This window comes from Eublepharis macularius, chromosome 5, assembly GCF_028583425.1.
Source record: "Eublepharis macularius isolate TG4126 chromosome 5, MPM_Emac_v1.0, whole genome shotgun sequence".
Lineage (NCBI taxonomy): Eukaryota > Metazoa > Chordata > Lepidosauria > Squamata > Eublepharidae > Eublepharis > Eublepharis macularius.
Window position 1 is genome coordinate 15,760,811 of NC_072794.1, and position 26,510 is coordinate 15,787,320.

At 46.2% G+C, this 26,510-nt stretch overlaps 2 protein-coding genes across 4 annotated transcripts; both read left to right on the plus strand.

Moving 5' to 3' along the window:
* The first annotated feature begins 1,532 nt into the window (after positions 1 to 1,532).
* Positions 1,533 to 14,016, plus strand: MARCHF2 (membrane associated ring-CH-type finger 2). Of its 3 annotated transcripts, none has more exons than XM_054979137.1 (5): positions 1,533 to 1,573; positions 6,847 to 7,075; positions 8,871 to 9,066; positions 11,225 to 11,434; positions 12,253 to 14,016. In XM_054979137.1, exons 2-5 carry the CDS (start codon positions 6,900 to 6,902, stop codon positions 12,409 to 12,411), a joined length of 741 nt encoding a protein of 246 aa, XP_054835112.1. In that variant the 5' UTR covers positions 1,533 to 1,573; positions 6,847 to 6,899; the 3' UTR covers positions 12,412 to 14,016. The 3 variants fall into 3 exon arrangements, with proteins under 3 accessions (XP_054835112.1, XP_054835111.1, XP_054835113.1); XM_054979136.1 differs by lacking the exon at positions 1,533 to 1,573 and adding an exon at positions 1,613 to 1,756; XM_054979138.1 differs by lacking the exon at positions 1,533 to 1,573 and adding an exon at positions 1,783 to 1,802.
* Positions 14,017 to 18,791: 4,775 nt separating this feature from the next.
* LOC129329748 (heterogeneous nuclear ribonucleoprotein M-like) lies at positions 18,792 to 26,495 on the plus strand. Its single transcript, XM_054979339.1, has 3 exons — positions 18,792 to 19,109; positions 23,139 to 23,311; positions 26,418 to 26,495. Exons 1-3 carry the CDS (start codon positions 18,952 to 18,954, stop codon positions 26,480 to 26,482), a joined length of 396 nt encoding a protein of 131 aa, XP_054835314.1. The 5' UTR covers positions 18,792 to 18,951; the 3' UTR covers positions 26,483 to 26,495.
* The last annotated feature ends 15 nt before the right edge of the window (positions 26,496 to 26,510 follow it).

The following is a 26,510-nucleotide window of genomic DNA, read 5'->3' on the forward strand; positions in this document are numbered from 1 at the left end:
AACGGCAGTTGTTGGTACATAAGCATGGATTTTACTCATAAGCTGCTTTAGGAGGCTGCATCACTGGAAAACAGGGCTGTACATATGTTAACTAAAACTCAGCCAGTTCAAGGTGGCTGTCTCCTAGGTGTGAGTAGTACTGTAAACTTCCTGTCTCACTATAGCTGTTATTCTGTTAGGTATCCCCCAAATTATTGCAGTTCCTTTGGCCTCAGATATTGTCAAAGCAGCTTCTCTTTGTAGATTTCCCACCCCCTCCAAAATCCTTCATACTGCTCTGTAAATTTAATTTAGGAGGATCAATGCTAGTCTATTGCTCTGATCTGGATAGCCCAGGTGAGTTTGATTTCATCAGATTTCAGAAGCAGGGCCTTGGTTAGTAATTGGGATGGGAGATCTTCAGTGAAGACCAGGGTTGCAGAGGCAGGCAATGGCAAACCTCTGTTAATCTCTTGCCATGAAATCTCTGCTGGGGTCACCATAAGTCAGCTGTGACTTGAGGGCACTCTCCACCACCATGGTAGTCTATTAAACTGTATTGTTCGTTAATAGTTGTATTGCTGCCGCCAGGCGAAGAGTGCTGCTATTTTTATATGTTTTAATATGGAACGTTTTAAAATGATTTTAAGGTTATCTGCCCTGAGCCCGCTTATGGGGAGGGCGGAAAACAAATATGATATAAATAAATAAGTTGTCGTGTCACTTCAAAGACTAACAGACTTTATTCCAGCATAAATTTTAATTAATTAGCATTAATTGATTAAGTTTTTTAGCAATAATTGAGTTCTGGTTGATGAAAGCATATGCTGGAATAAATTTTGTTACCAAGTCCAAGCGGTTTTCATTCTAGCAGATGTGCTTGTGAACTGGAGATGACATTAGGCTCCAGTCCCTGAAGCCTTCTAAAAGGAAAGCTTAATCTTCAAGATGCAACAAGAGCTTTTGACGAAGTAAACGTTGCCTCTCAAAAGCGCATACTCGCGAATAATGTTGGTCTAAGGTGCTAAAGGGCTGGAACCTTGTTCCAAAAATAAGCAAGGCTTCTGGATGCTCCTTTAAAAAAGACAAGCAACCCATTCATTACTTTGTACTTTGATGCTCGCTTCTGCATTCTGCAAAAAAAAGGGACCGGAAATGCGTGTGAGCGATTCTGTGGTCTCCTTTTCCAAACTAAGGGGCGTGGTCTGAGAGAGCGAAGCTACGCCCCCGTCGCGACACTCAAGCCTCCTTCTCTTGCCCACTCTCGGGCCCCCTCAACTGCTGATTGGCCTGAGACGTATGACCGTTGGCGCTACCAAATACGCATGCGTAAATCTCTTCTACTCCAAGAAGCGAAGGACGGGATGCGATCGCTGGTTGGACGGTGCTTCCCGTTTTCTAGGTTTTTTTGGTCTGCGAATTGATTGGCTGAGAGGCTGAAAAGAGGGCGGACCCACCTCTGGCTACCAGGAAAGGCGGGAGCTTTTTTCGCTTGAGGCCTCTGATTGGTCTTCTCTCCCCGTCGTTCCTCGCCGTCCTGCGAGCAAATTGGCTAAGCGATGGAAAAATGGGCGGGGATTCACGTTTCAGTCAGGTGCGCAGCTCCGGCGGACGCCGCTGACAGAGGCGAGGCGGAGGCGGCCGCAGGAGCGGCCTGCCCCCGCCACCACCCTGGGACGATGGGGCGGCCCGCCGGGCCTCGGCGCTGAGGGAAAGCGCGACGAGACGGAAAGAAGGAAGAAGAGGGAGGGGCTCTGGCGGAAGGGGCGGGGCTTGGGTGAGTGACAAGAGCCGCTCCCCCCTTCTTGAGGGAGGGGGGAAAGGTGAGGGGGCTGAAGGGTCACGCAGGGCGGAGGGGAGGGGAAGGAGGCACGAGGGGGCCTGGCACGCCGGGGGTAGACTGCGCCTTGAACTGGAGGCTCCATTGAAGAGAACAACCACCGACAGGCCATGCATTTGTTTAAGTCCTGGTTTAGTATCCCTGCTGGAGGCCTGGCAGCCGGCTCCGGCAGGGGAGGAAGGCTGGAGACCATCTCTGGCTGCTTGAGCCTAACGGGTTGGCATTTGCAGATGGGCTGCCTCTAACCGCGGCGGCTTCTTTTCGAAGCTCGACACTCGTGAGGGCTTTCTCGACCTCCAGGAATGGCTCTCATGAGGAGTGTGCTTCCGCAAGCCTGACCGGTTTATTTATGGCTAGAATCCAAACGTTTACAGCTCTGAAGATGGAGGTTTCATTGAGTTATGATGGCTGAGAGCTGCTGATACTATTTTATTTGTTGTTTTAGAAACAAGAACAGAAAAAGACTGGTGCTGGAGTTGGATACAGCACGGTTGCCTTCTTGTGCAGTTGTCATTTGTTCCATTTAGGCTTGAATGGGGAAGTGATGTTGGGCTTCTGTAGTTAAAATTATTATTTTATTCCATTTATATTCCGCTCTCCCCACAAGCAGTCTTCTTTGGAATGGGGACGCTTCATTTAGCTGTCCTTGCTAACCACTTCTCTCTATGAAGAGCCTTGCTGGTTCCAACCCAGTAGGCCCATCTAGTCCATTGTCTCCCACCATGGCTAGTTAGGAAACTAAGCAGGGTATGTTGTTGATGCCTTTCTCCCCAAAGTTATGCTGCCTTTACACATGGAGGGTTTGCTTAGGTCTTATGGCTAACAGCAGATATCAAATGCAGCAATACTGTTTTTATCTGGAGGACTGTGCTGGGTTTGAGGGGTCCGTGATTTTGTTATGACTGCCCAGATCCACCTGGGAAGCACATTAGCCGGGCACAAAGGCCCTTCCCTGTTGGTTGCCCTGCGGCATCTGGCAGCGTGAGGTAGACTGTCTGAACCCGGAGTGTCCATTTAGTGCTTTCGGCTAATAGCTGTTGGTAGAGTTCTCCATGAAAATATTTCTGCTGATCCGACTAAGGTCCATCTGACTCAACATCCTGTTTCCAATAGAGGCCCCTCCAAGAAGGCCACAAAGTGGGCATTAAGACAACAACCCTCTTTCCCCCCCTTGCATTTAAGCAGCTGGTCTTCAGAGATCAACTGCTTCTGAAAATGAAGATTCCCTTTTGCTGCTAGGGCAAGTAGCTGTTGCTAGACCTTTTCTAGTCCGGTAGCCTACCAGTAGCCAACCAGTTATTCAGGAGGGCCAACAGCAAGGCATAGTGGCCAAGGCCTTCCCCTGATGCTGCCTCCTGATACTAGTATTCAGAGGTTTACTGTCTCTGTACATGGAGGTTTCCTTTAATCACAATGGCTAGTAGCCAGTAATGGATCTTACCTCTGTGAATTTGTCTAATCCCTTTTTAAAGCCATCTTTTTTGTGGCTATCACTACATCCTCTTTGTGATGAGAAATGCTTTGCTGAGCCAGACCCAGGGTCCATGCGCCAGCTTCTGTTACATGCAACCGGCCAGGTGCCCTTAGGAAACTCAGGCAAGGCAGCAACATCGTCCCTTCCTTGTTCTTTATTCCCTGCGCCTGCTCTCAGAGCTAGATTGGCTCTGAACACAGAAGGTCTGTTAAACTGACACAACTGATGGCTATCGGTGAGATTCTTTCCATGCATTTGTTTACTGCTTCTTTTTTAAAAAGTCCTCTAAGCCAAAAGCCATCACTGCATCTTGTAGCAGTGAGTCCTGTGCATTTTATCATGTGTTGTGTAAAAGTGTACAACAGGAGCGGTGAAAGAGGGTAGCTGTGCTGAGAGGGAAAGGAAAAGCTGGGCCAGTTGGTGTAATGGTTAAGGGCGGCCGTACTCTAATCTGGAGAGCCGGGTTTGATTCCCCAGTCCTCCGCTTGAAGCCAGCTGGGTGACCTTGGGTCAGTCACAGCTCTTCCAGAGCTCTCTCAGCCCCACCCACCTCACAGGGTGATTGTTGTGAGGATAATAATAACACACTTTGTAAACCGCTCTGAGTGGACGTTAAGTTGTCCTGAAGGGTGGCATATAAATTGTTTTTGTTGTTATTAGGAATTGGGAATGGGATTGGGGGGCGAGGATGCATTTGTGGAGGGAACTATTTGATCGGGACGGTGAAGATGAATTACTTTGTTGTTTGCCATTATTGGTCATCATTATACAATTTAACTACAGCATACAGGTAGCCCTGTTCATGACCTGGCCAGTTTTCAACTGGGGAAGGCTAACTATGTTCAGTGAAGTCCTCCTTAAATGGGTGGGGTTGGCTGTATGGCAGAGATGGGACTGCAGTCGTTCCATAACAGTCCTCCTCCTGCTTTTTAGGTTCGAAAAAACTTACCTGATGGGTAGAGGTGGCAAGAAGAGTGATGTTGTTTTGGATTGGGATGGTGGTGGAGATGTTTGGTGTATGTGTGTGTGAGAGGGGGGCTGATTGGGTTCCCCTCCTCAATCTTCTTCCCAGCTCCAACCTCTGGGAATGGTGACACCTCAAAATGCCATCTTTACAGTGATTCCAGTGTTCCCTCCCTCACAATAAGAGCTGATGGGATGGAGGTTGAAACATTTTGCTAATTGCTTTTATCTGCTCTTGCAGCTCAAGAACTTAGTTGACCTTTTCAGAGGCTCTGGATCAGCACTGGGAAGAGTAGATTTCTTGCTTTGTGGATCATTTTTGTCCCCAGATCCAATGTGGTATAGTTGGTCGAGCATCAAATTGGTGTTTGGGAATCCCGAGTTCGAATCTCCACACAGCCAAGAAGCTTCCTAGGTGGCCTTGGGCCAATTTCTTTCTCTTTCAGCATAACTCGCTTCATAGGGCACACCATTCCAAGCTCTTTGTTGGAAGGGCAAGAGAAAATGTACTAGATACATATCCCAGTTTGGTTGGGGCTTGTATGAATTATTAAAGCTTCAGTATGCATTTACATGATTGCTGAGCATTTGGTTTAGAGATGTTTAAGTCTATCTTGTGCCGTTATTTTGTGTGTATTTTATTTATGAGAAATATTTATAACTGAGGTTTTTTGGAATCCGTCATCAAAAGACAGTGAAGCCACAAATGTGCTAACATGGTTAACAACTGCACAATAGGCAGATTAAAGCTGCATGACCCTGTTTGTTAACCAAGTCTGTCCTGGCACTTGAGAGCAGGCACCAGGCAAATGGCTGCAGAGACAGAGGGGGTGCCACCACAGCAAAAGCCCCGTCTCCAGTGGTCACTCATTCCTTCTTTTCCAGCGTCTCTGCTTTGTTGGAACCCAGGGCCTCAGTGTGAGGGATTGTCTGCAGTCGCATGAATGAGGAAGTTCTGTGTGGTCGATTGCCTGAGGCTTAGCCCATCAGCTGATCACTCAAGTTTGTGTAAATCTTCATGGGCATCAAACTAATTGTTTTAAAGAAAAGGAACTGTGCTACTCCTCCTGGAGTGGGCTACTTTGAAGTAAATCCTGCTGATTTCAATAGGGGCTTGCGGTCAAGTCAAAATGGATTGTATCAGTCGGCCGGTTGAGCACTTTAATAAATAAGGAGATCACAGATTTCCAAAGCAGTAACTTGCTTAATGAAACAAACCGAAAAGATACTTGAGTCATAAGAGCTTTGATACTGACAAAAAACAAATGGGGCGTTGCTGTGAAATTACGGGATTTAGTAGACGGCAGTGGATTATAGCTTTTAATGATATTAGGAAACTCTTTTATAAAAATGAGGCTTTTATTTTGAAACATGAAGGTAAGCCTACAGTTATGAAATGTTTATAACAACATGAAATTAAAACCAATTGTAAGGGTGCTCTGTTTTTTGGGATGAGAAAGATGCTGCCGTGGGTGGGCCTGGATGTCTGGTGACTGCTTGTTTTCCTGTTTGGAGATGCCCATATTGATGAGCCATTGTTAGAATCATAGGATTGGAAGGGACCTCCACGGTAATCTATTCCAACCCCCTGCACAATCCAGGAAATTCACAACTTCCTCCCCCCAAAGCCCCCAGTTCACCCCCTGCTCCACACCCAGAAGATGGCAAAACACTGTCAGGATCCCGAGCTGAACTGGCCTGGGGAAAATTGCTACCTGACCCCAAGGTGGTGATTGGCATTACCCTGGACATGTAAGAAGGGCCATGAGAATTAAGCACTGATGTATCCTTCCCTACCCTCCCTCTCATGATCTGCCCAGGTTCACAGAATCAGCATTGCAGTCAAATGGCCATCTAGCCTCTGCTTAAAGACCTCCAAAGAAGGAGAGGCCACCACCTCCAGTGAGGGACCACTCTAACTGTCAGGAAGTTCTTCCTGATGTTTAGCTGAACACTCTTTTGATTTAATTTCAACCCACTGGTTCTGATCCGACCTTCTGGAGCAACGGAAAACAACTCCGTGCCGTCCTCTATAGGACAGCCCTTCAAGTACTTGAAGGTGGTTATCATATCACCTCTCAGTCATCTCCTCTCCTGGCTAAACGTACCAAGCTCCTTCAACCTTTGCAGCCTGGGGTGGGAGTGGGTGGGAGGAGCACAGGCAGCCCTGTGCTTCTTCACTTACTAACCAACTACAGCATAGTTAAGGGAAATCTTCCCGTTCACATCAGGGAGGCTTCAGATAAGCTTTGTCCAAAGCTGCCCAAATAACAGTTGGCTGATCAATAGCCAGTGTTGGACTGGGGCAGTTGACTGGCAATTTCTCAGCTTCTGTTTTTTTCCAGTGGAGTTGGCTAGCATTGGCACTGAGATCTTCTACACACAAAACATGCGCTCAAGCCAGTGAGCTGTGCCCTCACCCCCGTGTTTAATGGATACTATGTAAAGTCGAGCGGATGCATGCCACATACTGTAGGTGGGCAGAGGGGCGGCTGCCTGTAGGGTACAGAAGGGGCAAGTTGAGAGTTGCTTCCCCAGCTCCCTTTTGAACAGCTCTCCATCCCCCCCCCTTCTCTCTGTCTTGCTCCAGGCCGATCATGACTTCACAACTGGGCCGCTGAAGGACGAGCGTTCCCTGTTGCCATGACGACGGGTGACTGCTGCCATCTTCCTGGTTCGCTGTGCGACTGTCCTGGAAGCGCCGCGCTGTCCAAGTCAGTGGAAGACTCTGACCTTGGGCGGCCGCAGTACGTTACCCAGGTCACGGCCAAGGATGGTCGGCTGCTCTCCACTGTGATCAAAGCCCTGGGGACGCAGAGGTGAGCCTGAGTCTCCCCCTCCTTGAGGCCTGGCGGATGGTGGGCTCGTGGCCATGACTAGCTGATCACCAGAAGCTCAGTCTCTGCTAGTTACCCCAGACTCTGCCACTTTGCCTCTGTTCAGCACTCTAATTAAAGCCTTGACACTCTGGAAACTTAAGTTTACAATTTGGTTTATGGCGGGGATGCTTTTTCATGGATACTGTGGGATTGGTAGATTTCAGGTGACAGCACAAACGAAAAGAGTAGCAGAAAGGGAAGCAATGTCTGTAACTCCTCGTGGTTCGAAACTTGCAGGGCCCTGTGGCAAGATGACATCTGGTGGGTCCTCTGCCAGTAGAGGCCTTGTAGATGAACAGGCTGACGTTGCCAGGGCGGCTGAGAACCACCCTGGGCTTACAAGACTCCCTCTCTGACCTTCATACCAAATTGGGCCCCTGCTTAGTTCTGCTGCTGGTGTCCCCATTGGTAACTTGGACAGGTGACCCAACTGTCGTATCCCTCATCAACAGCCCTGGTTATCTTTCATAGAAGTCTCTGATGAGGAGATGAGCAAGACAGGGTTGCCCTTCCTATACCCAGACAGCTTGTCTTTCCTGCCGCTGATCCTCCCGCAAGTTCCTGCTTGCTGCCTTTGCACTTGGGTGCTGTTTTCTCCTAGCAGCAATTTCTGTTTGCTGGGGGGGGGGTGAGCAGGGGCAGCTCTAATGACATCAATTCTGACCCTGCCCCATGGATCTTCTCCAGGCTGCAGCTGTGCACATATATGGTGTTTTCCAGAGTGACTAGGCAAAACCAGCCGGGTCCCTTCCTGTAAGAGACCATCTGAAGTAAATAATAGAGAAACTACGGGAGTAAAGAGAGGAAGGGCAAGAGAATAGAGAGGGGTGCGTGGTGGCCAGTGCAGTGACATGTGCTTGAAGCTAAAGGTGGGATTTGAAGGAAGAGAGCGGTGACATTTATTTTTTCTTTATTCGATTTTTATATCACCTCTCTCAATGAGGCCCGAAGCGGTTTACAACAATTGAAAACAGTTAAAAACAATTAAACAATTTAAAACGACGAAAACAGCAATGAATATATGTTTAAACTAAAAAAACAACGCTGCAATTAGGTGGTCCCAGAAATACAGCCAGTAGTAAAAACAGCAACCAAGCGGCAAAGATTTCATATCATGCAGATGTTCCTGGAGGACTTCCAGGTGTAAGGGAGAAAAGGTAACATCATTTAAGGGAGCAGGAGAGAAGTCAGAATCAATGTTTGGGTTCAGAATTAACACCCACCACAGACACATTTCTGGAATTCCTCTCTGTTTTACTCACCTTTCCCCAGACGTACACAGATTTGGGACCAGTGAGGTATGTCCTTAGTGACAGCTTTGTCATAATTTGTTTACCTGCCCGGTGAAACATGCTTATGTGTAGAGGGCACACATTTATGAGAGACACTTGTACTGCACTCCTCCCCTGCATGGAGCACAAGCAAGTCTGCCCTATTTTATTTTACTTAGCAGAAAATTCCCGGTAACAAGACATAGGGGTGTGTTGTGGGTTTGCAAAGTGTGGGACTGTTCTGGGTGTCATGAGACCTAAGAACGTGCTTCGAAAACAAAAGTGTTTTACTTTTCTGGGTGCTGCATTCCGCACAGTTAACTGTGACACAGTGTGTGATTACACACAGTCCACACTTGAGTATTCCACACATGCACGCAGGCTGCCATGTGCAAGACCATCGTTCCTCCTCTGCCGTCACCCCCATCACTGATAATTTCATCCCCTTTGTCCCTTTCCCATAGCGATGGCCCCATCTGTCGGATCTGCCATGAAGGTGGAAGTGGAGAGGGCCTGCTGTCCCCCTGTGATTGCACCGGCACACTGGGGGCCGTCCACAAAAGCTGCCTGGAGAAGTGGCTCTCCTCCTCAAACACCAGCTACTGCGAACTCTGCCACACTGAGTTTGTCGTGGAGAGAAGACCCCGGCCCCTGACAGAGGTGAGTACCTCTGTTGCTGAGCCTGACCTGGCTGCGTTGGTGCTCAGCTCAGGAATGGCGATGCTTTAGCCTGTTAGAAGAAGAGCCCAGCTAGAGCAGACTGGCAGCCTCTGGTTCCACAGCCTGTTTTCCAAAGTGGTCACCAGCTGATAATGGTGATGACGCCACTGTGTTAATTTTTTCCTCTTAGCATTTGTGTTACAAATTTGTTCTCCTATGCCACAAGAGCCTTTTAAAACTGGAAGTGGAGATTCTGTACCAGATATTTGCTTGTCACGAGCAGAGATGTGTAGGAGGCACACAGCAAAACAAGTGTGTGCGTGTGTGTGTGTGTGAGAGAGAGAGAGAGAAGAGACAATGGGGATAACAAGAATGATAGGTAGGACTTCGTTGTATTCTGGCTGGACACATTTTTTTTTCCAGGGTACAACACACCTCTTTTCATAGGTATTATTTCCAAAAATATTTACCTCTTGCCTCCTCTAAATACACACGATGGGTAATGACAACCAGATGAAAGCCAGCCATTAAAGGATTACAAAACCACAAAACTAAGAGAAAGCAAACTGATTCCAAATGAATCTGGGTGAGCCAAATCAGCGGAATAACTAGCCAGTGGTTCCAGACATAGCAGCAGAAAAAGACTTTGGGAACTAGGCGGGCCTCGATTGTTTCAGGTCGGGGTTTCCAAACTTTTTGAAGTGGGGTCCACTTTTAAACCTGCTAAACTTTTTGGGACCCACTTGCACAGTAAGTCTGCCCTGCTATCCTTTTCCCAGAATAAAAGGCAGGAATGACCCATCAGCTAATATTGAGCAAGCTTGCGTTTTATTTTGTCACATTTAATGGTTGTAGATCTAGAGTGGGGGGGGGGTCCCCAGAATGGTGCCCGTGCACGCTGTGGTGCCCATAACTACTTTCCTGGTGCTCACGAAGTGTTTTTAGAAAGTGGGTCGGATCAAGTGGGGCTCTCGCCCAGCAGGACTTCTGATTGGCCAATGGAGGACTGAATGGCTGTGGAGATTAAAATGTTTCAGTAGCAGCTGCCACACAGTGGTGGGTTTATTCTCTCTCAATCCTCTTTCGGTCCTGGCTCCAGCCTGGTGGAACTCTCTGTCTAATGAGACCAGGGCCCGGCAGGATTTATTATCCTTTCGATGGGCTTGTAAGACACCGGCCTAAATAGAGGAGGGGAAAGGAAGATCAGATCCCTCCCTGAGGTAGCCACCATTCAGTTTTTTAAGTGGCAGATTGATTGCCTCCTATTAGTCGATTGCTACTATCTTGTGAATTTTTAAACATTCATACTCTACTGTTGTGGTGGTTTGGTTTTAACTGTTTTTAAAGTATACATTTATTATGAATGTTATTTACTGGATGTAATCTGCCCTGAGCCTGCCTGTGCAGGGAGGGTGGAATAAAAATAAAAAATAATAAATATTTTTTTTCCCAATTAAATCTTTCCTCCCCTGTACTTGGGCTTCCGCTGTGCGTGTGGTTCTACCCACCACCCTGTGTCGGAATTCCAAAGGTGCCAAAAGGCTGCAAAAGGTCGGGGGCCCCCGATAGAGAGCAATGCTGAGCAACAGGCTGTGTTTCATGACCGTTCTGCGGAGATTTGGCACTCAGCACCCTAGAGCCTCCTGTCCCAGCTCATTCCGTTTCTCTCTCAGTTTGGCTTCGTGAACCTACTTTGGGGTCCCGATTCACAATGTGGGAAACGCTGCTTTAAGGCTTCACATTTTGGTCCATAAAGAAAATGGCAGCTACTGCAGCTGGTGTGGCATTGGGATACTTTTAGCTGTCTGTCATCCCACTTCCCTTCGAAGGAGTTCAGGACTATTATATGTAGTTCCCTCCCTTTTTTATCATTGTAACAACCCAGTGGGACAGGCAGTGCGGACAGAGAATAACAGGTCCAGTGTCCTCCGGTGAACTTAATGGGTGCTTGAGGATTTCAGCCGGCTAACTACCACACCAAAGTGACTCACAGTCAAGCATGCTTGTATGGGAACAGATGGACTTTAAGGCTTGATACGTTTAAGGTTACTGATCCCCTCCCTTGCAACCTAGGACTCTCTCTCCCTCATTCCAGCAAAGTATCTTTCCACGTATTTCCCTCCATTCACTTGATGTTCCCCTGCTTCCTGCCCTGTAGTGGCTGAAGGACCCTGGGCCACGCAATGAGAAGCGAACCCTCTTCTGCGACATGGTGTGTTTCCTCTTCATCACCCCACTGGCTGCCATCTCGGGCTGGCTGTGCCTCCGCGGCGCCCAGGATCACCTGCAGTTCAACAGCCGCTTGGAAGCCATCGGCCTGATTGCGCTGACCATTGCACTTTTTACTATCTATGTCCTCTGGACGCTGGTGAGTGGTATAGCATGGGGAAGGTCTGCACATGTTGGTTGTTTGGCTACAATGATCTTTCTCCTTTTTTTAACAATGTTATGCGATGTTGTAATTGGTGAGGGAAAGCCAGGGAAAGGGTTGTTTAACCTTGTGCGTCCTTCCATGACAAGGTGGAGCCGATGCACCCGTTTATGGATGCCTTCTGCCTTTGCTTTCATCATTTATTTAGATTATATTGATACACACATAAACACTCTCTCTCTCTCTCTTTCTCTCTCTCCCTCCCTCCCTCCCACCCACCCACCCACCCACCCACCCCCACAAGGGATCCCTGAAGCAGCTTCACACAGACTATAGAACAATTTGGGGAAAAATACAGAGTACAATCCATTAGAGCCTTCACAGTAAATAATATTTTTTGTGAAAATGTTATAAAGTACAAGATGCCATAAAACGGAATAAGACTGCCTGTCAAACCCAAAAGGATAGGAAGTAAAATCAACCCAAATCAATTAGCTTTGATAAGATGGCAGCGTACATAAGTAGAAATAAGGGGAATAAATTGGTAAAGCCTCAGGTTCAAGTCCTAATGTGTCCTGTTCAAAATAAGAAAGATCTTTGTCTGCTAATCCGAGTAGAAAACCCTGGATTAGTTGATCAAAACAGCTGTTTTATTAGTAAGAGTGCTTTGTGCATTTTCTTTTCAAAAGGTGGGTATTATTTTTCTTCCAACTTAGCAAGGTGCCTCTCAGTGGAGGGGCATGAGAGCGGTCCCCCTTTCCTGTTACGTAATGTTCCTGAATCTCTTTTTCTGTGATCTGCCCCACCCCAATCAGGTTTCATTCCGCTACCATTGCCAGCTGTACTCGGAGTGGCGAAGGACCAATCAGAAAGTCCGCCTGATGATCCCAGACTCACGAAACCCCCACCCTGTCCAGCACTCTCTGCTCTCAGCCAAGCTCCTGAAGAAGAAGGCTGACGAGACAACTGTATGAGCTGGGAGTGGGCTTTGGGGGGAATCCCCCACTCCATGCAAGGTGGGTTGGGCAGGGTTGCACTTTCCCAGGCGGCCATGGCAAAGACTTGTCTGAACAATCAACCCGACCAAAGGGGGCTGAAGACCACAGGAAGACAAGGAATCTCCGGGCGTGTGCAATGACCTCGGGAGACGACCCAGCGAGAGCCTCCACCCGCCAGATTTTGTCCTCGAGAGGAACGCACGGGGAAGAAAGCTGTCTCCCTATATCCGTAATCCTATATTCTATTATAATAATTATTACTGTTGTTTATAAGTTTACCACTATGATTGATTTCTCCACCACCCATGTTTGGGCCCCCAGTGCTGTTAGAAATGTCCTGCGTGAAAGACCCAGGGCTGATCCGCACATCCATGCTTTGATGCCACCAGACTGTTCCCCCTTGTTGGTTTCACGTGGTCAGAATTTGCTGGGAATGTATCTTTCCTTGCCATGCAGAGATAGCCCCCCCCCCCCGCCCCTTGGAAAAGACTCACAAATCCACCGGTTCCTTTGAGGGCTTAACGTTAGTTGTCAGTGTAGGAGAGTGGTGGGGTGAGGGGCAAAGTTGCAAGAAATCTTCACCCCACAAAATCGGCAAGGTGTATTTTTAACTGGTGTTGTTCTCTTCCCCCACCCCACCTCCCTCACATCAAAGACACAAGTCGGCCCATTGTCTGACCTCATGCTGGGAACGAATTGGTGCTCTTATTAAGAATTTGAGGGGGGTGGGAGGTTTACTCCCTTTTCAGCTCCCCCCCCCCGCCCGCCCGTGTCTGTAAGCCTTCTTGTTTTGCACTACATGGATTTTGGGGTGGGTCCAGCCTTCCCTCCTTGTTTTCCCTCTGTTCTGTCAGTGCTGTTACTATCCCGTCGAGAGGATTCTGTGCATTTTTTGAGAATGGATTTAAGTATAATAATCCCAGGAGGAGTAAAAAATGAACTAATGCTGACCACGAGAAGTTTCTTTCCCCCTGTGCTATCAACACCTCGTAACCTTTGAGTGATCCCACGCAGTCGGTTGGTTTCCTCTCTCCTTCCCGGGCCTCATGGGCAAGATTCAGATCCTTCTGAGACAAGAAGACCTATCTCCAACCTCTCTCTATGGGCAGGCTCACCAAAGCAAAGTGCCTCCACTGCACCTTCTTCCTTTAGAGGAGAGTCTTCGTTCAATCCACAATTTAAGGATTGCTGGTTACAGGGCTTTGGGAAAGAAAGGCCCTTCCATCTGAGATCTTGGGAGTGCTTCTGTGGGTCAGAGGAGATTATGTTGGAAGGTGGACCAGTGCTGAGGTCCCACTGCTCAGTGGCTGAACACCTGTTCAGCTTGCAGGTAGGAGCCACATTCATCCCTCGGCATCACCAGTCGAAGTAGTGGCACTCACTCTGCCACATTTGCAGCTACCATCAACCCAAAGAGCCACATTTATGTCTCTGGTATGAGTCCTGAACCTTAGGGAGGCTCACAGCTTACCTGTTCCTCTGGCATTAGCTGTTTTAAGGTGGCTAACCACAAGCTCCACTAGGCTAAGGTCCTTGCCCGCTCTTCTGCCACACTGGGGAACAGTGCTCACAAGTGTCGCAGGAGACATGTGAAAGAACCACATGGAGCTCTTGAGCATCACTGAATTAAAGAATCTCAAATCGAAGGCATTGAGAAAGACTCTTCACTGGAGATCCTGCTAGTTAGACTAAACAGGGCCAGGCCAGATGACATAGCAGTTAGGTCGGAGGGGCTCATAGTTCAGCACACACTTTGTCAGGTTTGATCTCCAGTTGGGAAGAGCCCCTCTTCTGCCTGCAACCCCAGAGACCCAGAGGTGTGTGAAATCTGCTCCATACCAACACTCAGATTCTCATAAGGCAGCTTTACGTTTAAAACTTCTTCCGTCCTTCAAGTCTAAGTGAAATCTAACACAACAATCCCTAGGCTGATTATTATCTCATTCTTGGTGGTTTATAGTGTGGCTCAGTGCCCTCTGTCTCTTGTAATGCTCTCATTTATTGTCCGCCTTTCTCACTGAGACTCAAAGCAGATTACACAGTGCAAGCGAATATGATAAACAGCTAGAACATTCAATGAACAATATAATAAGGTATGGTTTGCAGAAATTTGAAAACCAGCATAAACTTGAATACAAAGATGAAACATTGCTGAAACAAAACATGAGTAATTAAATATGGTGTACTTACTGACGTGGAAACTACCCAGTAGGAGCGCATTTATATCCAGAAACGGTGCCCAGTAGCATAGTCTACAGTTCCTGTACCTTTACCAAAGAATCTGAGCCATTTCTTACAGTACAGCCGTATTAGTGAGTAAAAAAGCCCTCCTGAATAATTCAGTTTTGTATAGATCGTGGAAAATCAAGAGAGCGAGAGCTTTCCTGTCCTCTTCAGTCAGGCCATTCTGTAGGGTACGGACAGCTATTGATTTTGCCCATTTGCAGGGTGATATCTGCAGAAGGCCCTGTTCAGAAGAGCGAAGCTGCCGTGGCAGAACATAGAGAGAGGTGGTCCTGTATAAATAAGAGGCCAAGGCCAGGAAGGGCTTTGTGTGTAAGAGCCAAAACCTTGAATCGGTAACTGATGGGAGACTACAGAATGGGAGTAAAATCCATTCTTTACCTGTCTCCTGATAGTAATCAAGCTGTGGTGTTCTGCACCAGGCGGACTCTTTTGAGTTGACTTGGAAGGGAGACCTACGTAGAATGCATTACAGTAGTCTAGTCTCGATGTTACCATGGTGTGGATCCAGGTGGCCAGATCACTAGGTCAAGGTAGAGGCAATCTTCCAGGTTAGTCTGAGTTGGGAGAAGGGCTGTTTTTGCAGTAGCATTTACTTGCTTCTCTAGCGGTGGAGTTGGATATAACCCCATGGCTCTTAATTAAGTGTGCAAGGGTCAATTGAACCCCCTTCAAAAGTGGAAAGCACAGTGTCCTTCAATAGCTCCACCTTCCCAACCAGCAACAATCTTCCGTCTTGTCTGGGTTCAATTTCGATTTGTTTCCTTTCAGCCATTTGACCACAGTTGTTAGGCAGTGACTTAAGGCCTCTACTGCATCACCTGGGGATTTGGATAGCGAGATGCAGAGCTGGATATCATGTCTATTGATGACATCCAGTTTCATAGCTACGAATGATTTCTCCTAAAGGTTTTGCATAGAGGTTGAATAACATGGGGGATAAGATTGTGCCCTGTGGAACTTGCAAGATAATGCCCACACTGAAGACGGCTGTCACCACCAGAAACCTTTTGAGTCCATTTTGTGAGGAATGATTTAAACCAGGCCATGGCCCATCCCCCGATACCTGCTTCTGCCTCTGAATCTCTCAACAAGATGATGTGGTCTACTTGCCAATGGCTGCAGATAGATCTACGGACAGCAACAAAGATGCATGGCCTTTGTCTATATTCAGACCAAGGAGCTACCGGAGAGCCATCTCTGTCCCATAGCCTGTTCTAAAACCAGACTGAAAAGGGTCCAGAGCACAAAAGTTATCCAAGAAGACGTTGAGTTGGTCAGCTACTGGACTGTCAATCACTTTGCCCAGAAAGGGCAGATTAGAGACTGGGCAATTACTGGCCACATCGTTTTTGTCTAGGGATGGTTTTTAAAGGAGTGGATATATGACCACCTCTTTGAGTGGCTGAGGGAAGGTGCCCTGAGTTAGTGACTGATTTATGATAGCAATGGCTATTTTACGTGGCATTTACAAGATTTTAGCAGCCAAGTTGAGCAAGCATCCAGTGCACAAGTAGAGGCCTTCATAGATGCCAGTATCTATCACTGTGACCAAGTCAAAAATTGCTCATAAGGGAACCAGACCGTGTATTAAGCATTTTTTCTGCCTCGCATACATTACAGCTGGTATTCAGATCAGAGTGTATTCATGCTATTTTATCAACAAAAAAAAGTTTGCAACAGTGTTGCAGCTAGTTTGTTCTTGGAGCTAGTGAAAGTTCAGATTTAGGAGTCAAAATGTCAGGATACCTTAAACAATTGTGATGGATGCGAACCAGCTGGTGCAATGGTTGCAGGGAAACAATTTTGTCGCTAGTTTCAAGGAACTTCATGTTCCAAGCTTCCACTGCAGCATCACAAAGCGTGTGTTTAGAATCCTCCAGCGAATCTGTCTGTGCTTGCTCTTTCTCCTGATGCAAATGTCCCCGGGAGATAACAGTGGCAGTCACCATCCTGTGTGCTTGAGCCTTTCCTTTTGGCCAGGTCATCATCTACTTTAGGTAGGCAGCAGGAGGATGTTAGCCTCTGTGCTGTGTTGTGTGTGTGAGCAAGATCTCTTGGGGAATCCTGCAAGCTCAATGGATGAGGGCCCAGAAAATTGACAAGGGTCTCCCGCATGCTGATGGAAACCTGATGCTGTTACATTCTCTTGTTGATTTAAAAAACCAAGCATTTTGCTACTGTGAAGTTCTGTTCCCTGGAGAATGCTGCAGGTGATGAAGAGGAAATGACAAGTGTCTGATCGCTACTGTCCCCCAGGCAGGGAAAGCCCTTATCAGACAAGGGGGTCTGCCAGTTTGGTGTAGTGCTTAAGAGCAGCAGGACTCTAATCTGGAGAACCGGGTTTGATCCCCCACTTCTCCACTTGAAGCCAGCTGGGTGACTTTGGGTCAGTCACAGCTTCTAAGAGCTCTCTCAGCCCCACCCACCTCACAGGGTGTTTGTTGTTGTGGCGATAATGACATACTTTGTAAACCGCTCTGAGTGGGTGCTAAGTCATCCTGAAGGGCGGTATATAAATCGAATGTCATTATTATTGTTATTATTTGACTTGCTCCGCTGTCACTTTCTCAGAACGTGGAGCAGACTAAGAATGTCCATCTAACCCTGCATCTTCTTTGGTAGGGTGGCAACCTGGGTACCTTTGGCAACAACCTTCTTTGTCCTAAGGATCTGGTCATTCACAGGTAGAGTGCTCCTGTCTCTGGAGGATGACTAGTAGTCATTGATGGACCTCTCCTTCTCCAGGAAATCTTTCCAGTCCACTTCAAAATTTATCTAACCCTGAGAGCACATCTTGTGGCTGGCAATTCCATTCACTGTTAGTCTCATAGGAACCCTGGATAAAATTAGCAGACAGAAGGCACCATAGATGGCTCTCCCCCACTCCACGCACACACCAAACCCTTAAAACAGAAGCCTTTGTTTGGTCACAGTGGGAAATGGCACATGGATCGTGATCCAGCATGGCACCTCTGGGTTGGAGTTTCTCAACAGCTGAATGGAATATCCATGTGTAAAAGCAGTTTACTTTTGAATACCACCTGCCAGTGAAAATCAAGAGGAGAGATGTTGGCTTGATGGACTATTGGCAAGGTGTTGGCCAATATCCTGGAAATCTAGTTGGTCCTTAAGGTGATACTGGACCCGATCCAGCTCTTCCACTGCACACCAACAGTTATGCACCTGAAACTATTGGCAATGAAGATAGTTTCTGGGGATGAGGGTAGCCATCTTGGTCTATAGTAGAAGACAGGATTCGGGTCCAGTAGCACCTTAAAGACCAAAGAGCTTTCCAGGGTATGAGCTTTCGAGACGATATCTGATGGATGAAGTTTTAATTCTCAAAAGCCCATACCCTGGAAATCTTTTTGGTCTTTATGGTGCTACTGGACCCGAATCTTGCTCTATTATAATCTTGCCCAATTATAAAAAAGACAAAAACGGGCATTAAAATTTCAATAAAAGTGTTAAAAAGTTAAAAGGGAAAAAAACCCTTTTTTAAAATACCCAAGTGCCTATTAAAAGTAAGAAAATCAAGGAAAAGACTTCATTGGACTTCAAAGACCATTGTTTTTTAACAATGAGATTAGGTGGATATTTCAGGGTTCTAACGGAACTTGCGTCTGGGGGCGGGGAGGAGAGCCACGAATACCGGCTGGGTGAATGTGGCCCGCATATGGAGGCGACTAAAGAGGAAGGTGCCTGCAGAGCCCCTAGAAAAAAAGAAAAGGGCACGAGTCCCACTCTCATTGAGGTCCTATCAGTATTCTCCGATGACGAGCAAGAGAATGGTTCTCTCTTTTCCTGACCGTCAACTCCATTCTTCGATCTGTACCGGAAGTTTTAGGCCGCCTCTTCAATTTCTACTTCTCTGTCTCTTTACTCTTTAATCGGTCGTGGGAGGGGGCAAAGGAAGCGACACTTGCAAAAAAAGGCGGATGGAGAGGATGTGACGGTTGCTGCTGTTTCCTGGTTGGCCTAAAAAAAGTGTTCCCCCCCACTGATTGGCTGCGCGTGGAGAGAGCGAGAGTAGCTCTTTCGATCTTCTCCGATTGATTGTAGAAGAGGCTCGAGGGGAAGTGGGAGGCTGCAGGAAGAGGGGGCGTGGCCATACCGGTGCCTTTCTTCTTATTGGCGGAGAAAACAATTATTTAAGACGCGGGCGGGGGTCGGGGAAGGAGCGCTCACATTCGCACCTGTAAGGAGGCGGCGCCTGCGCAGTCAAGGCCCTCCCTCTTGGCGCGGCTCGTCGGTTCGCCTGAGGAGAAAATGGCGGCTGTTGTGGCGGCGTCGGTGGCGGTTCCCGAAAGCGGCGCCAAAATGGCGGACGCCGGAGTGGTCGCCATGGCCGGCGGAGGAGTCGGGGGGATGACGGCGGGGGCGGCCAACGGGGCTGGCAACGGCATTGGCGACGGAGTTCCGAAGAGGTCTGTGAGGGGAAGCCGCGGATGGCCGGGGTGGGGAGTGGGAGTCGTGTGCGTTTGTGTGTGTGGGGGGGGGCAGTGTTCGCTTCTATATGATTAAAAATATCGATGTATTCTCCCCCCCCCCGGGTTTTCTTGGCGCCACAGGAAGTTGGGGGGGGTCTTCCTCCCATTATAGGGTCTTCGGGCAACTGGCCGCGGCTGCCTTCAGCGGTAGCCCTGTCCTTCGGATTCCCGAAAACACCGCCCCTGGTCGGTCATAGTCGCCTGTAAAAACTTTGAGCAAAAAACTCCGTAGGTCTCACGTGTGAACAGCAATTATGCTTGCGTGTTAGGCATACACTGGACTCTTTACTGGTATAAGGGGAGGCTACAAATGTAGCATCAGTCCTGTCCCACTGAGGTTATAAAGTATGCAAGCGGAAGCCCGGCGAGACCGTAAATGCGGTCAAAATGCATTCAGGCCTAAGGTTGAGTCACACCTCGCTTCCTCAGCTGCACAGGCTCTCTCCTTATTTGATCTACCTTCTTGGGCCTAGACTTAAAAACGGAAGGGTGTGTGTGGGGTGGGGGTCGTTGAAAGAGAGGCCTGAGGGCCCAGTTACAAATGGCCTGGGCATAAGGCTTTGCAGAGCCCAAAATCTCATGAAAAGGACAATTGAACCGCTCCCCACTGTTGATTAATTTGGCCGAGTAAGGAGGGGCTGACCTGGATAGCCCAGGTGAGCCTGATCTCAGAAGCTAAGAGGGGGTCAGCCTTGGTTAGTGATTGGAAGGGAAACCTCCAACGAAGACCAGGGTTGCAGAGGCAGGCAATGGCAAACCACCTTTGCTAGACTCCTGCCATGAAAACCCCATCAAGGGTCATCATGAATCAGGTATGATTTGAGGGCACCAAGGAGCAGGGAGACTCAGATCTGATCAAGGGTAATATTAGGATAGTATCTAAGATCGTAACCAAGAAGAGCAAAATTCGAGCGTAGTTGCACCTTGGAGACCAATTAAATTTCCAGAGTCAAAGGTGTGTGACGAAAAGTGCTCTGACTCTCAAAAGCCCATATCCTGGAAATCTAGCTGGTCTCTAAGATGCAGCTAGACTTGAATCTTGTATTTCTACTGCAGACTAACAAGGCTACCCACCTGAAATTAATCAAGAAAATGTAGAGGCCATTGGTTGGTTTAGCTAAGCTAGTTAACACATGTAAGAGGGTGGGGAGTCCAAGGTTTAATGATGATGTTGGCCCTTTTTCCATGCAGCATTCACAGTTAAGGCTATTGGTACTTCAGACACAGAACAGAAAAGATTTGCTTGTAGACATGCATAGGTTTCCCTGTATATCTTTTGTGCTAGTATTTTTCTGTACTCGTACATGTTTATCAAGTGTGTTCTTGTTTTATTATTACTCTAAGGAGCGCAGTAGTTCTGTATATGCAATATTACTATCCTATCAAACTTAAACAAATTTTACTGCTTTAACTACATAAAATGCATCCTTTATAACTTGGCATATAACTTTGGAATATTTGACACTTAATGGAATTTAAGTTATAAATGCTTCAGTTTTCTAAAAGCAAAATTGCAAAAAAAAAAATGAGAGAGAGAATTGCAAGCTGATGCATCCTATGCTACCTTATCTCATATATTGTAATATTTAAAGAAAACACAAGTTGTGTGGTAAATAACATAAAATAAGTTATTTGGTCAGAGGAAGAGTGGCACAATAAAACTATTAGCAGATTTTGATAATATAATCTTTATGACACTTATGTGCAAAATTAGTCACATTTAAAAGTATCAGCACCTCAAGTCTCTAAGCAGAATCAGTTTCTTCAACTTCTGATTCTTAGTCTTCATTGATCCAGAGGAGTTAGCCGTGTTAGTCTGTAGTAGCAAAATCAAAAAGAGTCGAAGAGAACTGTGATTCTCGAAAGCTTATGCTACAATAAAGTTGGTTAGTCTTAAAGGTGCTACTGGACTCTTTTTGATGTAGTCTTCATTTTTATCTTTAAGGAAAACTTGAGGTTTACATGAACTGAAACAAGCCTCTTCTATACCTTCTAGGTCCAGAAATGGACTTAAGAGTTGTGTATGTCTAAACTTAGGACTGGCTCTTTTTGTGCTTGCTCTTGCATTTTTACACAGGCTATCACCTGATAAAAACATCTTTATTGATTGTACGGGCTATAAAAAGACTTAAATTTGCCCATAATGAAGAGCTTCCTTTTGGGGATATTCCTGTTTACTCTTGTTCTAGTAGGCACCGTTGTAGAAGAAGCTTCTTACGTGAGAAAAGGGTGAAAGCTTCTTCTGAGATGGTGCATGTTGTGAGGGCTTTTTGCATCTAAAAATTCAAGTACTTTGGAAAATCTGCTCCTTCCCCTGAACCATATGAATTGCACATATTATCCAAGCGTGACTAGTGAAGGCAGGCAAAGTATGATAGTTACCTATAGGCTTAATGCAGGTTAACTATCCTCCAGTGAAGGAGAATTAGGTGAATTGGAACAAGGGTAAATGCTTTTAAGGGAGGTAATAGTGTAAGTTAAACTCTGTTAAAGTAGACTAGCGGTCAGAGTAAACTAGCGGTCAGAGTGGCACATCTGGCAAAGCTCTTTGGGCATACTAAAATGAGCTTGTGATACGTGTTCAAGGCTTGACTTCTATGTTTTTAAGAATGAAAATGTGCTCTTGAGTTCTCATGTTCTTGTATTTACCTATATTAGTATAAAATCATAAAAGTTTCCACATTTTGAATATAGTACTTCAATCATTACTTTTGGCTATTATTACTAGTCTTTCCAAGTAAGATTAACAAGACTTTCTTTTGGCTTTGTTCACCAAATATAAGTCTGGTAATACACTAAATCTACTCCCAAGTGACTTACCATGCTGGAAAATTTCCAGTTCAAAGCCCACCTAGAAAACTTACATTGTTGCAGAGCAAAACTTCACTGAGAGCCCATTTGCTGTAGTGGTTAGAGCATCAGATTTGACTGAAGATCTGGTTCCCCAGACTCCAGCAGTCATTTCCTCCTGAGTCTGTGAGAATTAAAAAAAAATGAACCCAAATTTGTACTGTAGAAGTGGGGGATATAAATGGGTTGGATCTTGCAGATCTGTTTTGCTAATAGTGGCACTTTCTTCCAGTGCATGGAGCCTTTGCCTGACGCAAGCAACTCTCAAAAAGCTGCTTGGGTAGGATCACGACTCTCTCTGCCATAGGAAAACACTACCAGTAATGGCACAGATCCATGAGATCCTATCCTATGTCTTTAGTTGTACCTGAAGTCTCAGTTTCAATACACTTAATACATCATATATTTTGGGGTTTCTCAGTCATCTTTATAACAGCCCTATATGGTATGCTTAGAAGTATCATTCTCACCTTGAATGTGTAACTGTGAACTTAGAGCCAACACTTTTAACTACTATACAGTACTCGTGAATGAAGTGCAAAAGGTGCTGGAAGGAGGTTTGGCAGTGCATGTGGTTGCTAGGAAGGTATTTTTTGGAGCAGTATGTGTGAAAACAGGAAATCCTTAAATATGTAGGAATAATTGATACTGATCGGGGGGGGGGGATTTGCAACTGCAAGAAGTCCTGAGAAGTTGTTGGCCTTTTAAAGGTAGTCTAGATTAGTTCAAAATAGTGCTTAGAAATCCTACTATGAGTAATCGAGGTGGGGCCTCAACAGTGCCTGGAAACTTTGGCCCCTAGTCCCTGCTATGTGGGACAGTGGTAGTTATAATAACTATTCAGCAGTGCAAGAAAGGTGCCTTGCACATGTTTGCTTTTGTGGGGTTTTATCTTGCCATCATTCTTTCGATCCCAAAACCCATGGTTGTCAGCGTGGATGATTCTGCATAGGTGTCCCATGGAAGTACTGATCAGATCAATGTTGCTGTATTTTTTCTTCCAACAATTGCTCAGTAGGCTGAGCACTCTTGGATTTGGTCTGGGTGCTTCTCTGAGGCCCTTCACTCCCTAAGGCTCTGTGACTAACCCATTTTCTGTTTGTTTGTTTTTTCCAGTGAAGGAGATCGGTCAAGCCAGAGTGAGAAAAGAAAGGAAAAAAATGCCAAGCGGGGAGGGAGCAGTCGTTTTGAGCCCTATGCCAGCCCTTCAAAAAGATACCGAGCCTTCATTACCAACATTCCCTTTGATGTGAAGTGGCAGTATCTCAAAGATCTGGTGAAAGAGAAAGGTAAACTGCTCTGTCTGTGCCTCAGCTGTGTTGGTTGTCCTTACCTGTGATTGGATCTCCCTGTCCAGAAAACGGGAACGTGTCTGGAGTGATTTTGGGTAGACTTAGCCATGTTGAGCAACTAAGGTTTTTTTGAGGACAGACCCTTCCGGTGTTGCATGCTAGCTGCTGCGCTCTCGCAGGAACGCATCCTGTGTGTGCAGGTGTGTTTGGCATCGGCTCATCATGCTTCCATAAAGGAGCCTTTTTGTCTCTTGGAAGAGGGGAGACTTCATCATCAGGGCTTGGTGTGAGGTTTTTTACTTGAAACCTTTATATGGGTCAGGACAAGTTGTCCATTTACTGCTGAGGAGGAAAGCAGTAGCTCTTCATGGTTTAGGCAATTTTGTTTTTGTTGTTGAATATATACAGGACCGTCTGAGAGTGACTTCACAGGAGGATGGATTCATGTTTCCCCTACCCTTTTTGATTTGCAAAAGGGGATACTGGCAGTGGCTTATTGGCTTCAAATGAGCATCTCAATTAATCAGTAATGCAAAAAATTAGCAGTCTTATTTGAGCTGGTTCGGCAGGGTAGATAGCTTGTTCAAAAGCTATATCCCTCAGAGATCCAGTTTTCTTTAAAGAATCTTGGCCAGAATGCTCATGTGTTTGAAAAAAAAATGCAGTGATGTTTCCTCAAAAAAGCTAAACCAAGCAGCCCAAACTAATCTTTAATTCTGTGGTAACTTGGTAATTACTTCCAGATGAATTTTATGGGGGGACAGGGGATGGATACATAAACATCCTCCTCCTGATGGACATCTCTTGAAATGTATTCAATGAGAATAAACTTAGGGTCATGTGTTCTGCAAGTTAGGGGCCAATGTGTACCTGTGGCTTAAAGTGGAGACTGAGAGCTAATGTGCTTGTGAGCCTAAGGGAAGCAAACTGCACAGCCCCACTCATAAATAAATGTGGTCTTACTCAGCATCTTAGCAGCCATGAACAGATGGTGGATTTACAATTGTGCTGCCCAGTCCTTTTTCCAGTTACGGTTTTGCTACATTGGTTATGAATGGGCCTGATGCTTTTGGAACATGTCAATCCTTGACCTACGCCGTTTGAGAAATATTGGTGGATAGGAGTATCTCTATGCATGGATGTGCCCCACTGCAAGCACTATGTTGAACTTATTCCAAGTTTGTTCTGGTTTTTTTTCTCCAGTTCACGTGGATGCAAAAGTCCGTGAGACTTGTTTCCTCCACTGTTCTGTTCAACTGCTTCTCCCTGCAGGAGGCTCCTAGGAGAATCAGTGAAATCTCTTCATTCTCTCTGCAAGGCTTAGTGTATTATGGACAGATGGTGCGTTCTTGGATTTTGTGACTACAGCTGAGATTTGAGTAACTGGCATTCCTTAAAGCTGTGTTTTCAGCCCTCGTCTTCCAAATGACTTCTTTGAGAAGTCTGTATCTATTTTTGGCTCCAAGTCACTGTACTTCCAAGAACCAGGAATGTGGCTCTAAAACTTGTTAGAGTTCTGGGGGTTTGTATGTAAGAATTACAGGCTCCCAGGTTCAGGTTTGGGAGTAAGAAGCACTGTTTTGGAGCAGTAGAGAAATTAAGGTGACAGACTGCTACTCCATCACTCAACAATCTTGCGATATTGAAAGCCCTTTATGATAACTATCCAGAGGTGTCTTGGCACCAGTAAATATGGTTTAGGAGACTTAAGCGTTGTGGTCTGTTCAGATCTCTCAACTGGTGTGTTTGGATGCCTCCCTCTGAAAAGTCCAAATGGTGGCCATTCAGTGCAGTAATTTCAGTGTATTATTTGTTGGTGAAACTTAGTTACAGGTGTGCAGTGCATTTATTCAAATTTCACCAGTGCTCTTGATTTCCCTCTATTGTAACCAATCCAGAATTGAACCAGGCAAAAGATGATTCCCATCGATAGCTGGGAAGCTTTGGTAGACCAAGGCTGACTAACTTGTACAAATATCATCCTTTGAACACACAAGACTTCTAAATTGTGTTTTATTCTGTTCTTCTAAGGTGATTCTGCTTGATGTCTGTGGCTGAGGACAACATTTGATTTAAATTCTTAAACTTCAGGTGCCAAAGCCTTTCCCACAATTACATAGACTGGAGCCCAAGCTGTAGCAGTTCTTTGTCAAGCAGCAACAAGTGCTGTCATATCCAAATACCAGTTGCTGGACGTCAGTTCTCAAAATGATACAAGCTAGCAAAATCTATAGTGTAGTCCTCAATGCCCAATTGTGCCTATTGGTATCTTTCATTTAATGTACCTCAGTGCCTTTGGCTTATCTGGCATGTAGACCAGGGACGATCTCTGGAAGTGGGATGAAAGATGAACCAGTGAGGTGAAGTGGGTGGAATATTGAGCTTGGGTGAGAGAGGGCAGGTTCACATTCTAGCTCAACCCTGCAACTCACTGAGTGATCTTAGGCAACCAAATTCTCTTAGTTTCACGTATCTCAGGGCTATTGGGATGAAATGGGAAATCTCTGTATATAATTCACTGGAAGAGTAGTATGCAGTATGGCTTGTAAGTAAAAGTATAGCTGTCTTGTAGTGGCTAGCTGGGGTAACTTTGGGTGAAGGAAGTGTTATTTGCTTGTAAACAGAAAATAGCTAAGCATGCCATCTTTTCAATGGCGTGTTGGCTCAGGTTCTACTTAAAGTGGCCTTCAGAGTTTGGTCTCCTTTCCATGTAGCAGAACATGTTCTCCAGCTTGAATGACGATGCATATCTACCTTCAACAAACTGAATTCAAAGCATTTAGCAAGGCTGACATGAGCAGTATCCATGTGCGTTGTCCATTTCTTGGTGCTAACTGGGCACCAAAGATTCTGGGGAAGCTGAGAATATGGAAATGACTGGCATGTTAACATGTGAGGAGAAAATCAAGACTATATATTGACAGTTCAGATTTACTGCACACCTGTAATGCCAAGTTGTGGTGGATTAGCAAACGTGGACTATCCCTGGGCTTTCTAATAAGGCAAAGGCTCCATATAAGGTTGTTGACGATTGTTCTAAATTCCCCTTGTTTTCTTGGCTTTCTCCCTTTGGTCTATGTACCGTCTGGAATCTGATTTGTAGTTGGTGAGGTAACATACGTGGAACTCTTAATGGACGCTGAAGGAAAGTCAAGGGTAAGTCTTTGAGAGCATTTCTTCCGTGGATTTTAACTAC